Source organism: Danio rerio, chromosome 12 (assembly GCF_052040795.2).
Source record: "Danio rerio strain M-AB ecotype USA chromosome 12, GRCz13ab, whole genome shotgun sequence".
NCBI classification, from domain to species: Eukaryota; Metazoa; Chordata; class Actinopteri; order Cypriniformes; family Danionidae; genus Danio; species Danio rerio.
In genome coordinates, this window is record NC_141032.1 from 46,776,184 (window position 1) to 46,789,902 (window position 13,719).

The window sequence follows — 13,719 nt, forward strand, 5'->3', positions numbered from 1 at the left end:
CACTGAAGTTCCCCAACCGAAGGGGAACGTTCGAGGTTACAGAAGTAACCCTTCGTTCCCCGAGGAGGGGAACGGAAGTGCCATATTCCGTCGCCATAATGACTGTCCCTTAGCTGTTTGAAAGTCTCTTCAGCTTAAAAGGATGGCGTCTGCTGGCTTCAGGTGTGCTTATATGCTGAGATAATTGCAGATGTCGCACACCTGCGCAAGCTTACGCTGCCAATTAATTTCATTCATTGGCCCGTTCAATACTCTCCAGATAAGCGGCTTCTGATCAGAATCCTCCCATTCATGGCACTTCCGTTCCCCTCCTCGGGGAACGAAGGGTTACTTCTGTAACCTCGAACGTTACCTGTTATTGTTATTTTTTTACAATTTAAACGATTCCTTTTACAGTATCGATGTTATAATGTAGTTACAATACAATCAGTTAAACAGACTTTGGCATTTATTTAGTTGTTCAAGCGTAAAACGAGACAAAATACCATTTACTCGCACGCGCCCGTCAGAATCGGCAGGCTAGCGCAGAAGCTCCATTGAATATACTGGGGTAAAATAAATGCTCATATTATAAAGACATGGCGGGGGGAATGTAATTTAATGCAGTGCTTCTTGTACAATCTGAGACCCACTTTATACCGGATATCGCCCAGTCAGTGGAAATCGCTGATTTTTAAAGAAAACAGACCTTAAACGCGCTATTTTTGCAATGGTAAACAGTTCACCGGAAGCGATTGACCCAGGTTATTGGAAAATTAAAAGTCCTATTAGCATGCTTCGGCATGTACCCCATTAGAAGTTACAAGAGTTTAACAGTCAAAGCAGGGTGAATCGGCTTTCAGCTACTAACAGAATCTGGAATCAGCTTCCAGAAATGATCAGATGTGCTCCAACGTTAGGCACATTCAAATCAAGACTGAAAGCACATCTGTTTAGCTGTGCCTTTACTGAATGAGCACTGTGCTAAGTCTGACAGATCGCACTATTACTTTTTCATTCTTTTATAACCTGTTTTAACGCATTTTAATCAATTTTGATCATTTTAAATTCTTTTAAAAAATTGCATTTTGTTGTTTCTTTTATTCTTGTTTATGTAAAGCACTTTGAATTGCCATTGTGTCTAAAATCTGCTATATAATTAAGCTTGCCTTGCCTTATTCACTTTTTTCTTTCATTCTCATTAGATATTTATTATTTGTAGAAGAGCATTTGACCAACAGTCATGGTTTGCTGTGATATCTACTGCAAGTCAGAGACTGGAGGGCATAGAGGGAGTGCCAGTCGTCATATGTTTTGGACCTACTTGTTTATGATTACTAGATTCACACCACACATCTGGTTTTAATTCAAAGGTCTTCAATTACCTTTAAATGTTGTCGATGCGGTTGTTGCAGTTCTTGCTGTCGTCACAGTTCTTGTGGTTGGTGCAAGTGTTGTTATCGATTGAAATGCTGTTGTTGTTGTCACTGCAGATGTTAATGTTTCAGGTGATGTTGTCATCTCAGTTGTTATTGCAGTATCAGGTGTCGTCGTTTCAGTTGTTATTGCTGTATCAGGTGTTGTTGTTGTTGTTGTTGTTTCAGTTGTTATTGCTGTATCAGGTGTTGTTGTCGACTCAGTAGTTGTTGCTGTATCAGGTGTTGTTGTCGTCTGAGTTGTTGTTGCCGGATCAGGTGTTGTTGTCGTTTCAGTTGTTATTGCTGTATTAGGTGTTGTCGTTTCAGTTGTAATTGCTGTATCAGGTGTTGTTGTTGTTTCAGTTGTTGTTACCGTTTCAGGTGTTGTTGTCATCTCAGTTGTTGCTGTATCAGGTGTTGTTGTTGTTTCAGTTGTTGTTGCCATATCAGGTGTTGTTGTCGTCTCAGTTGTTGTTGCTGTATCAGGTGTTGTTGTCGTTTCAGTTGTTGCTGTATCAGGTGTTGTCGTTTCAGTTGTTGCTGTATCAGGTGTTGTTGTAGTCTCAGCTGTTGTTGTCGTTTCAGTTGTTGTTGTCGTATCAGGTGTTGTTGTCATCTCAGTTGTTGTTGCCGTCTCAGTTGTTGTTGCCGTCTCAGTTGTTGTTGCCGTATCAGGTGTTGTTGTCATTTCAGTTGTTGTTGCTGTATCAGATGTTGTTGTCGTCTCAGTTGTTGCTGTATCAGGTGTTGTTGTCTCAGTTGTTGTTGCCGTATCAGGTGTTGTTGTCATTTCAGTTGTTGTTGCTGTATCAGGTGTTGTTGTCATCTCAGTTGTTGCTGTATCAGGTGTTGTTGTCGTCTCAGTTGTTGCTGTATCAGGTGTTGTTGTCTCAGTTGTTGTTGCCGTATCAGGTGTTGTCGTTTCAGTTGTTGTTGTTGTTGTATCAGGTGTTGTTGTCGTCTCAGTTGTTGCTGTATCAGGTGTTGTTGTCTCAGTTGTTGTTGCCGTATCAGGTGTTGTCGTTTCAGTTGTTGTTGTTGTTGTATCAGGTGTTGTTGCCGTATCAGGTGTTGTTGTCGTCTCAGTTGTTGCTGTATCAGGTGTTGTTGTCTCAGTTGTTGTTGCCGTATCAGGTGTTGTCGTTTCAGTTGTTGTTGTTGTTGTTGTATCAGGTGTTGTTGCCGTATCAGGTGTTGTTGTCGTCTCAGTTGTTGCTGTATCAGGTGTTGTTGTCGTCTCAGTTGTTGCTGTATCAGGTGTTGTTGTCTCAGTTGTTGTTGTTGTATCAGGTGTTGTTGTCGTTTCAGTTGTTGTTGTTGTATCAGGTGTTGTTGTCATTTCAGTTGTTGTTGCCGTATCAGGTGTTGTTATCGTCTCAGTTGTTGCTGTATTAGGTGTTGTTGTAGTCTCAGTTGTTGCCGTATCAGGTGTTGTTGTAGTCTCAGTTGTTGCTGTATCAGGTGTTGTTGTCTCAGTTGTTGTTGTTGTATCAGGTGTTGTCGTTTCAGTTGTTGTTGTATCAGGTGTTGTTGTCATTTCAGTTGTTGTTGCTGTATCAGGTGTTGTTGCCGTATCAGGTGTTGTCGTTTCAGTTGTTGTTGTTGTTGTTGTATCAGGTGTTGTTGTCATTTCAGTTGTTGTTGCCGTATCAGATGTTGTTGTCATCTCGGTTGTTATTGTTGTCTCAGGTGTTGTTGTCGTCTCAAGTGTTGTTGTCGTCTCAAGTATTGTTGTCGTCTCGAGTGTTGTTGTCGTCTCAGGTGTTGTTGTTATCACTTCCGATGTTTGGGTCACTACAGGTGTTGTTGTCGCCTCAGATGTTGTTGTCGTGTCAGGTGCTGTTGTCGCTGCAGGTGTCTCAAATGCGAGTTGTGCATTGGCTGTGATTGATGAGGAGCCTGTGAGATTATGAGGTGAAGAAAAACAAAATTCAGAAAAGTAACTTTCATGGTCTTTGCCATATTAACTCCAAAATCAAATTGGAACAAAACCTTACTGAGCACCAGGACTGATACGAACAGCAGCAGTAACAGCCTCATGATGAAGTCAGAGATAAAACCAGAATATGAAAGTCCTTCTGTAATCAGAGAGCATTATGCGTTATAGCAGTTTTTAAAAACAACACTACTCTAGTCTTTAATACATTTAAAGATGTCTCGAGCCAATCTCTGATGATCACACGGATAATGATGACCACTGACTGTTGAGCTGAAGTTTTATATTAAGTGAAATATTTAGCTTGTGAAATTTTGAAGGTTTGTATTATCAGTTTTTAGATGATTAAAGTCCCAACTATTGGTGTGTCTTGCAGGTATCAAACATAAATTGTTTGTGTTTCCAGAAGAAAATTGGTTTGTTTGCTGAAATCACTAGAAATGTTTTTGTTGAAGTATTCACAATTCAATAAAAGTTAACGAAAATCAGGTTGTAAAATATAGCACTTGTGACAAATCAAAACTTCACAAGCTCAGTAAGGCATTATGAAATGTATAAACTACCGGTCAAAAGTTTGGGGTCAGTTTTTTTAAGGTAGTATTTTCTTCATCAAGGCAGCATTTTTTTAAAGGTAAACAAAATATGTTAAATTGTTAAACATTAAAATAAAAAATAAATAACTGTTTTCTTATTGTATGTAGTTTCAAATGAAATTATTACACCAGTCATTATTGCATCTATTACTAATAATATTAATTAAAAATAAATAAACAAAAAAACAAATAAATAAATAAATAAATAAATAAATAAATAAATAAATAAATAAATAAATAAAAAATGTAATTAATAATAATATTAATAACAATAATAATTTTTAATATAGGGATTTCTGAGGGATCAAGTGATTCTGAAGACTGGAGTAACGAAGCTGAAAATTCATCTTTAAAATCACTGGAATAAATTATAAAATTAAATTATGAACTACTTTTGAACATTTATTTTATAGTACAATAACATTTCACTATTTTACAATTTGTACAGTACTTTCGATTAATCAAATGCAGCCTTTGGTGCTCTGTAATTTTTTTTTTAAATCAGTCCAACAACAACAACAACAACAACAACAACAAATAAAAAAGAAACAACATATTCCTTATTTCCTTTTGATTTTTCTTGTTCACTCAACTTTTGAAAACATCAGCTACACTGACCTAAAATTATTTGTCAGTAATACCAAAAAAAAAAAAAACATTTAGTTGGGTTAACATATGATTATTTATTAGTTTATTTGTTTTCTGGAGAGGTAAACTGATTATTTTTTGTCTGTAGAACTGGAATGACTGAAGTTGAGAGAGCAAAAATAACTAAAAAAATAAATAATCCTTATTTTATTTTGGTTTTTCTCATGTACTCAACATTATTATTTTCTCCTTTAATAAACAGGACAGTAGAGTGCAAAGACAGGAAAGTGTGGGGAGAGGACAGAAGGGAAGGATCAGCATAGGACCTCGAGGTGGGAATCAAACTTGAGTCGCCGTGAACACTGGAGTGCCATGTGTTGATGCATTAACCTCTACACCATTGGCACAACATGTACTCAACTTTTGAAAACATCAGTTGCACTGACCTAATATGTCTAAAGTTGAGTGAAAAAAAAAAAACTCTTTTGGAAATTGATACTAAATAATACATTTTACAGTGTGGGCAGGATTTTAAAACATTTTAACATCGTACTGACCCCAAACTTTTTACAGTTGTAGTCAGGAATATTCGCCCCCAGTTTATTTTTTCCCCAAATTTCTGTTTAACAGAAAGCAGATTTTTTTCAACACATTTCTAAACATAATAGTTTTAATAATTCATCTCTAATAACTGATTTATTTTATCTTTGCCATAATGACTGTAAATAATATTTGATTAGATATTCTTCAAGACACTTCTATACAGCTTAAAGTGACATTTAAAGGCTTAACTAGGTTAATTAGGTTAACTAGACAGGTTGGGGTAATTAGGCAAGTGACTGTATAGTGTGTGTTGTTGTATGGTTTGTTCTGAAGACAGTCAGGCAAAAAATTGGCTTTAAGGGGCTAATAATTTTGTCCCTAAAATGGATTTTAGTAATTCCGGTCTCCAGTGTGGCAGCAGAACGCGGCTTCAGCCGCCAGAAACATACTAAAACTGTCACGAGAAGTCGACTTTCCGAGGCAAAGACACAGAATTTAATGATAATTGCCTCTGCATCAGTTTCTCTTGATGCGTTTGATTACGCACAGGCAAGCACCCAGTTCAGGTCGACGCAGGAGGAAGATATGAATTAAGGCAGATAGGAGTTTTTGTTCGTTTGTCAAATAAATAAATTAATAATTTCGCCTATATGCTCGTCGTGCAAGTTCATTATTAAAATATAATTGAAAAAAGCGATTAAAAAATATACAAATTAAATTACGGTAAATAATAGTTTATGACGGAATTTTTACAACCCTCTCCGTCAAAATGACGGACAATGAGAAAACCTAACGCGACCTCTGAGACCTCTAGATATATATATATATATATATATATATATATATATATATATATATATATATATATATATATATATATACATACATACAGACATACATTTGTTATTATTACTATTATTATTTTTTTTCATTCATGATTTAATGCTATAAAATGCGTCATGGTTTGTCAAAGCACAGAAATAAAACATTGATAATAAAAATAAACAATTGACAAAAAAAACTCAGATTTAAAATCAATAGATGTGCTGAAAATTCTGCTTTGCATCACTGTAATAAAACTTCTAAATAATTAAATGAAAAAAAAAAAAAATATATATATATATATATATATATATATATATATATATATATATATATATATATATATATATATATATATATATATATATATATATATTTTATATATCATATATAGTTTACAATTGGCGGAATAATCCACTTTAAATTGTATGAAGGCTGTATGATATTATATTATAATTTGTAGCCCTGCAATAAAGACTTTATTTTAATATTTCAATCCACTTTACAGGGGTAAATTGCATAAATTCCTGTTTATGTGAAGCACTTTGAATTGCCACTGTTAGGAATGTGCTATATAAATAAACAAACTTGCCTTGCCTAACGTGAGAATAAACTTTACCAATAAATAATAAGATTTACCATTACTTTTATCAATAAATAGAGATTTTCTTACCTCTGTCAGTGTCTTCTGAGCTGCTCTTCAAGTTAATCTGAGTGATCAGGAAGTTTCACAGGTTTTTAAAGTGTCCCAGCACTAGAGGAACCAGAAAAGAAAAAAAACTGGGCGCACCAGAGGTGTTGTCAGTTTATTTATTAAGCAGGATACACTAAAATAAAATGACTCAAAGATGATTGCTTGGATTTACAATTTTTAAGTTAAGTGGCAGTAAACAATTTATTCAACATACAAGTTAAGTTGAACATTACTAAACGTAATTTCTTTGTTTAATTTCAACACATTTAAAATGTTTGCAAAAATTTTGCAGACATCTTTTTTTTTCAGTGATAGCATTAGCATTACAGAACAGACTTAAAAGTCTGAGTGGTTGCAGATTTGTTTATAAATGTTTAATAAATTATATTTTTTTCTAACAAACATTATTTAAAACACATTTAAAAAAATGTAGGGTTTGACAATTTAATTACTGCCAGCATGCCTGCAGCTATGCCACTGTTGCAGATCTGTGGTTAAAAGTATGCAGTTATGAAAAGAATAAAACTCTGCAGGCGTCATTTGACACACCTCATCTATAAGATTTACACATCAGCTGTCAAATGCAAATCAGGAAAGAGTTTTGCTTTTGGTTTTATTTTTAAATAATTTTAAAATACATTTAACTTTCGATGATAAAACCATTTATAATTTAAGTCTGATGTGTAAATTTGTCTGTTGATTCTAAACCAGGATGTAATACATAACAAAAACAGCTTCTTGATGATATTTTGTATTTTTTTCATTAATTTTCCTTCAGCTTAGTCCTTTAATTATCAGAGGGCACCACAGCGGAATGGACTGCCGACTATTCCGGCATATGTTTTACACAGGGGATGCCTTTCCAGCTGCAATTCAGTATGGGAGACACCCAGTGCTTAATTTGTGAATCGCAAGGTCCCGGAACAGATCAGGGTAGCGAATCCGGCATACATGCATGAAAGTGAAAATTGGGAGGTTTTGAAGGGTGATAGCAGGCCGTTGGTTAGCGGAGGGGTGTCGCTTATGACATATTCACAGACATAAGTTAAGAGCCGGAGTCATCTTCTGATCAAATCATGATCTTTGAATCAGCCGGAACTTGAACTAACAATTTTCTTACTGTGAGCCGACAGTGCTAACCACTGAGCCACCGTGCCACCCTATTTTTTTATTTTTATTTTTTTAATGAGCGGTAACACTTGAGTTTTAGAAACTATTCACGCTATTAACTTCTGGCTTGGGCAGCACGGTGGCCCAGTAGTTTGCAATGTCGCCTCACAACAGGAAGGTCTCTAGTTCAGTTTCTGTATGGAGTTTGCATGTTCTCCCTGTGTTTGTATGCGGTCAGGGGCAGATTTAACCAATGAGCAAGGTAAGCGGCCGCTTAGGGCCACAAAAAGTCTGAGAACCTACAATAAATACCTAGAGGTTTCTGTAAATAACATCCAATAAAAATTACTATCATATTTTATTGGATATAAATGATTGCTTCAGTCCCCTTTAAATTTGATATGAAAATGGCGACAGACTTAAATTGGATTAGACTATTAGTGTCTCCCTTTAAAACAAAGTAATTTGTTTAAATTTTTTTTTCTTTTTAAATGGTTTTCCCAAAAAGTTACATTTTCATCATCAAAAAAAAAAAAAAAAAAAAAAAAATAATATATATATATATATATATATATATATATATATATATATATATATATATATATATGTGTGTATGTATGTGTATATATATATATATATATATATATATATATATATATATATATATATATATATATATATATATATATATATATATATATATATAAAGAAAAAGAGAGAGAGAGTGAGTCTGAAATCTTACCATACACCCTCATCCACTAGTCCCTATATTAGTCAATTAGTTAGACACTGATGAACAGCTGCTGTTAACAAGCACAATAACTGAAGGGAAGAACATGAAATAAAACTACAGACATAGCCTCACACCTAACTAACTGAATTAAAACAGAGGATTAAACAACTCCATTAAATAACAGCATTACCAGCTGCACTGATTACAGCTTGACTTCATTCATTCATTCATTAATTTTCTTGTTGGCTTAGTCCCTTTATTAATCCAGGGTTGCCACAGCGGAATGAACCGCCTACTTATCCAGCAGGTTTTTACACAGCGGATGCCTTTCCAGCTGCAACCCATCTCTGGGAAACATCCACACACACACATACAAACACACTCATACACTACGGACAATTTAATCTACCAAATTCACCTGTACCGCATGTCTTTGGACTGTGGGAGAAACCAGAGCACCCGGAGGAAACCCACGCAAACACAGGGAGAACATGCAGACTCCACACAGAAACGCTAACTGAGCCGAGGTTCAAACCAGCGACCCAGTGACCTTCTTGCTGTGAGGTTACAGCACTACCTACTGCGCCACTGCTTCGCCCCAGCTTGACTTCATTTCTGTTATATCTGCAAGACTATGTGATAGTTCACAGAGGTTTATATTTTTATTGAAAATGTTTCATTTGACCTCACCATCATGGAGATCAGAGGCTGCTTTAGTTGGGCTCTTGAACCTTCACTCTTCTATCTTAATGTTTCTCTGGCCGTTATAAATGTGTTCTGAAACTCATCAGTTATAGCAAGAAAGACAGTGAGAAACTATACTGTATGTGCTTAATTGATAGAGATTTATTTTTTGATATTTTATAAGTTCATTTATAAAATAAAGAATTTAAAATGATTTATATTAATGCTGTATAGGACAATACTGCAGCTTTACATGGAGGGCAACAAACAATGAGGAAGAAAATAATAAAAATTAATAATTAGAGTGTCAGGAAAGTCTAAAAACCTTTTGTATTAGGAACTACTTTCTTCTGCCATTCATTCATATCTGCAGCTGACGTCAGAACAGCAGAAGCCATTAATAATTCACCAACATCACTTTAGAGCTAGTGTTTTAATGATTCTCTATTTAACGTCTAAAGTGATGATGAAACTGCTGATTTTGCTCACATTTTATGATTATAAGGCTGAACGTGACATGAAATGCCATGCATCTACAGCGATATCTCCCTACATTCTATTACAGTCTACAGTATTTCTCTATTGCCGTCAATATTGTAACGGGTGCTAGATGTCCCAGCGTTTACCCGGAGACTTTAAGGAATAAAAAAAAAGAGCACAAACTATTTTGCTCTTCCTATTGGCCTTAATGCATTTCTCCCAAGTGCTGTCGACTACATACATGCCAGTCAATGACAATGAGTTGGCAAAAGGAAAAGACACTCAAACATCCTTCGCAAAATAAAAATGTTACATTATTGAAAGAAAAACAAATAAGACAGCGGTAGAGCGACCATCACATACTCCTCAGAGCATGCCAGAACTGAACTGAGCTCCCATACATGCGTTTATCAATGAGGTGCTTGCATCTCAAAGGCAAAACAACCACAAAAGAAGTTAAAGGGGACATGACATTTACACACAATGCATATCAAACATCAGGCGACCGTTGCAATATCACAATAATTAACCCTGAAAAAAGCAGCGCAATCACTACCAGACTGCTGTGTTTTCGATAAGGAAGGACGAGGCTGAATCCAGCTTCTTATTCGCAGCTTCTTATTGACTAAAAATGTGATGCTTCCGTTTTTCAGCTTCTTAGGGTGCTTTCACACCTACACTTTTGTTTCGGAACCTGTCTCGTTTGCCCAGTTAGCGCGGTTCGTTTGGCATATGTGAACAGGGCAATCGCGCTCTGTTCCACGCCAAAGTAATCGCTCTGAGACCGCCTGAGTGAGGTGGTCTCGGCTCTATTGGAATGAACCCTGGAGCGGTTCGATTACAGTGAGAAAGCGATCCGATCCGAGCGCGGTTATATCACAGTGTTTTGTTGATATGTAATAGGCATACAGCAATATGAAGAGAGAATTATGAGTAGGGCGGGAAGTTTCGCGAGTCTCCGGATGCCCGCAAACGAGGGACGATCTCCCGATAATCTCGCGTCTTCCGAGTCTTTAAATAGGCATCGTCGCTCACCCTTCTCCCCCCTCCCCACCGTATCTCTCCTCAGACACGTCGCGCGCGCACACCTTGTCAATCACCACCAAACCACCACCTCTCCTGACAGTTGAGCTGGACTCTGCAAAATAAACCCTGACACTCTGACCAATGTGAGGAGAGTTTACTCATACGTGACTTGTTTTAGTTCTTTTGATCCGATTAGAAACTTTGCAGTGTGAAAGTGAACCGCACCAAGAGCAAAGAGCAACAATGTAACAATTGTAATCTCTGTTTCAGAACAACTGAATCGATTCACAGGAGTAAAAGCACCCTTATTCGCGCTCAAGAAAACACAGCAGTTTTAATCTTCTAAGCGTTTTATGCGGTCCTGGCGTCATTTTGTGGATAGACAATGTTACTGAGAATTGTGGAGGATTTTTTTTTTTCTCCCATTCGCCATGCGGTATCAAACATTCCATAAAAACTACACTCTTCAAGCAGTTCCTCGCATGCAACATCTCGTTTGTCATGGGGGCATGAATGAAATGTTGCTAAATGAAAGTGAAAGTGCCAAACTGCAGTTAAAGTCAACAAATTAGTAATTCGGCCAACAATTCAATTACTGATGTCCATGTAAACCGTCACTTTCTTTCTCCCCTGTGTCTGCATGTTGATGAAAGACCAAGCTCCCATAATGCAACTCAATAGCATAAATAAACAGTGGAAAAAATATCATCAAATAATTTCAGAATAATTTACATTTGAGTTATAACAATGTTCCTTTCCGGGGCGAGGCAGTGGCGCAGTAGGTAGTGCTGTCGCCTCACAGCAAGAAGGTCGCTGGGTTGCTGGTTCGAACCTCAGCTCAGTTGGTGTTTCTGTGTGGAGTTTGCATGTTCTCCCTGCCTTAGCGTGGGTTTCCTCCGGGTGCTCCGGTTTCTCCCACAGTCCAAAGACATGCGGTACAGGTGAATTGGGTAGGCTAAATTGTCTGTAGTATGTGTGTGGATGTTTCCCAGAGATGGGTTGCGGCTGGACGGGCATCCGCTGCATAAAGAACTTGATGGATAAGTTGGCGGTTCATTCCGCTGTGGCGACCCCGGATTAATAAAGTGACTAAGCCGACGAGAAAATTAATGAATGAACGTTCCTTTCCAGTATACATATATTTTTTTAGCTATTTATCAAACTGATTTAGGCATACAGATAAAGTATGATTAGCTATACATTTCACAGCTATACATTTCACTTTGTTCAGTGATTTAGTGGTTATACAGGTAGTGAAAGGTATGATGAATGCTCACGTATAGTTTTGACATGGCTGACTGAAACGATGGAGGAAGAACAGGTTCACCGGCATTTTTCACATTCCTCCGTTTGAAACTCCTACAGCTGTTAACCAGATCTGCACAAAGCAGGATAAAAATACTAAATAGAGCTCTCTACATATTGCTAAATTCTGTAGTCAAATCTTGAAAGTAATGGTAATCAGCTATTAAAAAGAACAGAAAATTTCTTTTGAATATAACTGTGCTATGCTGTTGAGTCTAATGACTATTGCATATATACAAATTATTAAGATAATAATAGCACGTTCATAATACACTGGTCCACTATATATGAGCTCTTATTAAATCATACTATTATTATTTGTGTCATAGAAAATATTCCAAATGTCATTTCTGTGAACGGCATCAGTGGATTTACTGAACAGATCTGACTCAGTGATATCCTAATAACTCTGAATAAGGTATAGTTTTACTCACAGATTTAAACAAGGAAGAGCTTTAAGCAACAAGGACTGACAGAATGAGGATAAAATGAAATATCCTCATAGTTGGCGTATCCTCATCAAAGGGTTACTTCCTTTCAGATGCTTGTGAGGTCTTTGTGAATAGTTTGTTGATGTGTGGATGATTAATGGGAGAGAGAAACAGAGGCTGATAAACTGACAGGTAAACCTGATCCCGATTATCCGTCTAAATCTGTGAATCTGATTGAAATCTGATCTTAATAATCTGCATTTGATATCCAGTGCTGCTGTGGTGTGTTACTGATGATCTGTATCAGCAAATGCAGATATTTGTTTATGTTACGATAAATCGTTGTTCCACTTGATTAGTATATTGTGATGCATGGCAGAACTGCAAACATGCACAGCTTTATTATGTCATACCAGATTAGTAGTCTATTTTTGTCTTTTTCCGTTGACTTGTTCTTCGCAACGACACAAACTTGCTTTATAATAACATTCAGCATGTTTTCTACAAACATCATCCTGCATGTTTTATGTACCATGGCATGAGTTAGTACTGTCACACAAGCAAGAAGGATTAAAACGAACCACAAAGGAATTGAAGTGAAACATATTTAGAAATTGAGAATTTTAATTATTTCCATGGCTGAATGTATTTGTGATAGTATAAAATCTGACTTGTGAAACAAATACTTCAATTTTTATTGTATTTTATTATTTTTTCAGGGTGTGATGCATTGTACAACAGTTTCGTTTCTTTAATCTGGTTGAGCAACATTCCAAGTCCTGCATGCCTTGTTTAGTCTGACCCACAATCAGTTGTTCTTATCATTTAGGCCGAAGCAACTTAGGCCCTGTTTACACTAATGCGTTTTAGTTTAAAAACGCATAAGTTTTGCTACGGTTACGGCATCCGTCCACACTACGCCGGAGTTTTCGAGCGTCGAAAACGGAGCGTTTTGGAAACGTTGGAGAGGCCGTTTTCATTCTGAAATGCTGCTGCTCCATCTCAGTGTGGATGGGGGAAAACGGAGACATCTGAAAATGGAGGCGGGGCTGCGGAGATTCTCTACTTGATTGGGGCTTTTGTTTCATTGCGTATCCTTCCCTTATTCGTCAAGCCCCTATCACATGACTATAATACATGGCTTTAATGCTACCGGAAGACAGCAGACCAGCCTTCACTGTAAACAACAATATGGACACAGAAATGGGAGCGTTGTTTGCACTATTGTCTGTTTCAGGTGCCATTGTGCAGTTATTTATTTGTTGCGTTCAGTAACAAATCAACCTCGTCGTCTGTCCACAAAAATACCTCACTTGCTTTCTTTGCCATCGCGTTCATTGTTCAACTGCCGTTTGTTGACTATCAATAACCAAATGG

At 36.7% G+C, this 13,719-nt stretch overlaps 1 protein-coding gene across 1 annotated transcript in view; it reads right to left on the reverse strand.

The window, feature by feature from the left end:
- Positions 1-6,591, reverse strand: part of LOC137496849 (uncharacterized) — a 42,455-nt gene extending 35,864 nt beyond the window's left edge. Inside the window, exons 1-3 of the mRNA XM_087275468.1 lie at positions 6,553-6,591; positions 3,395-3,475; positions 1,365-3,296 (exon numbers count right to left, since the gene is read on the reverse strand). Coding sequence (XP_087131594.1) covers positions 1,365-3,296; positions 3,395-3,437 — 1,975 coding nt within the window. The 5' untranslated portion in view covers positions 3,438-3,475; positions 6,553-6,591. The remainder of the gene's footprint in view (positions 1-1,364; positions 3,297-3,394; positions 3,476-6,552) is intronic.
- Positions 6,592-13,719: the final 7,128 nt, after the last annotated feature.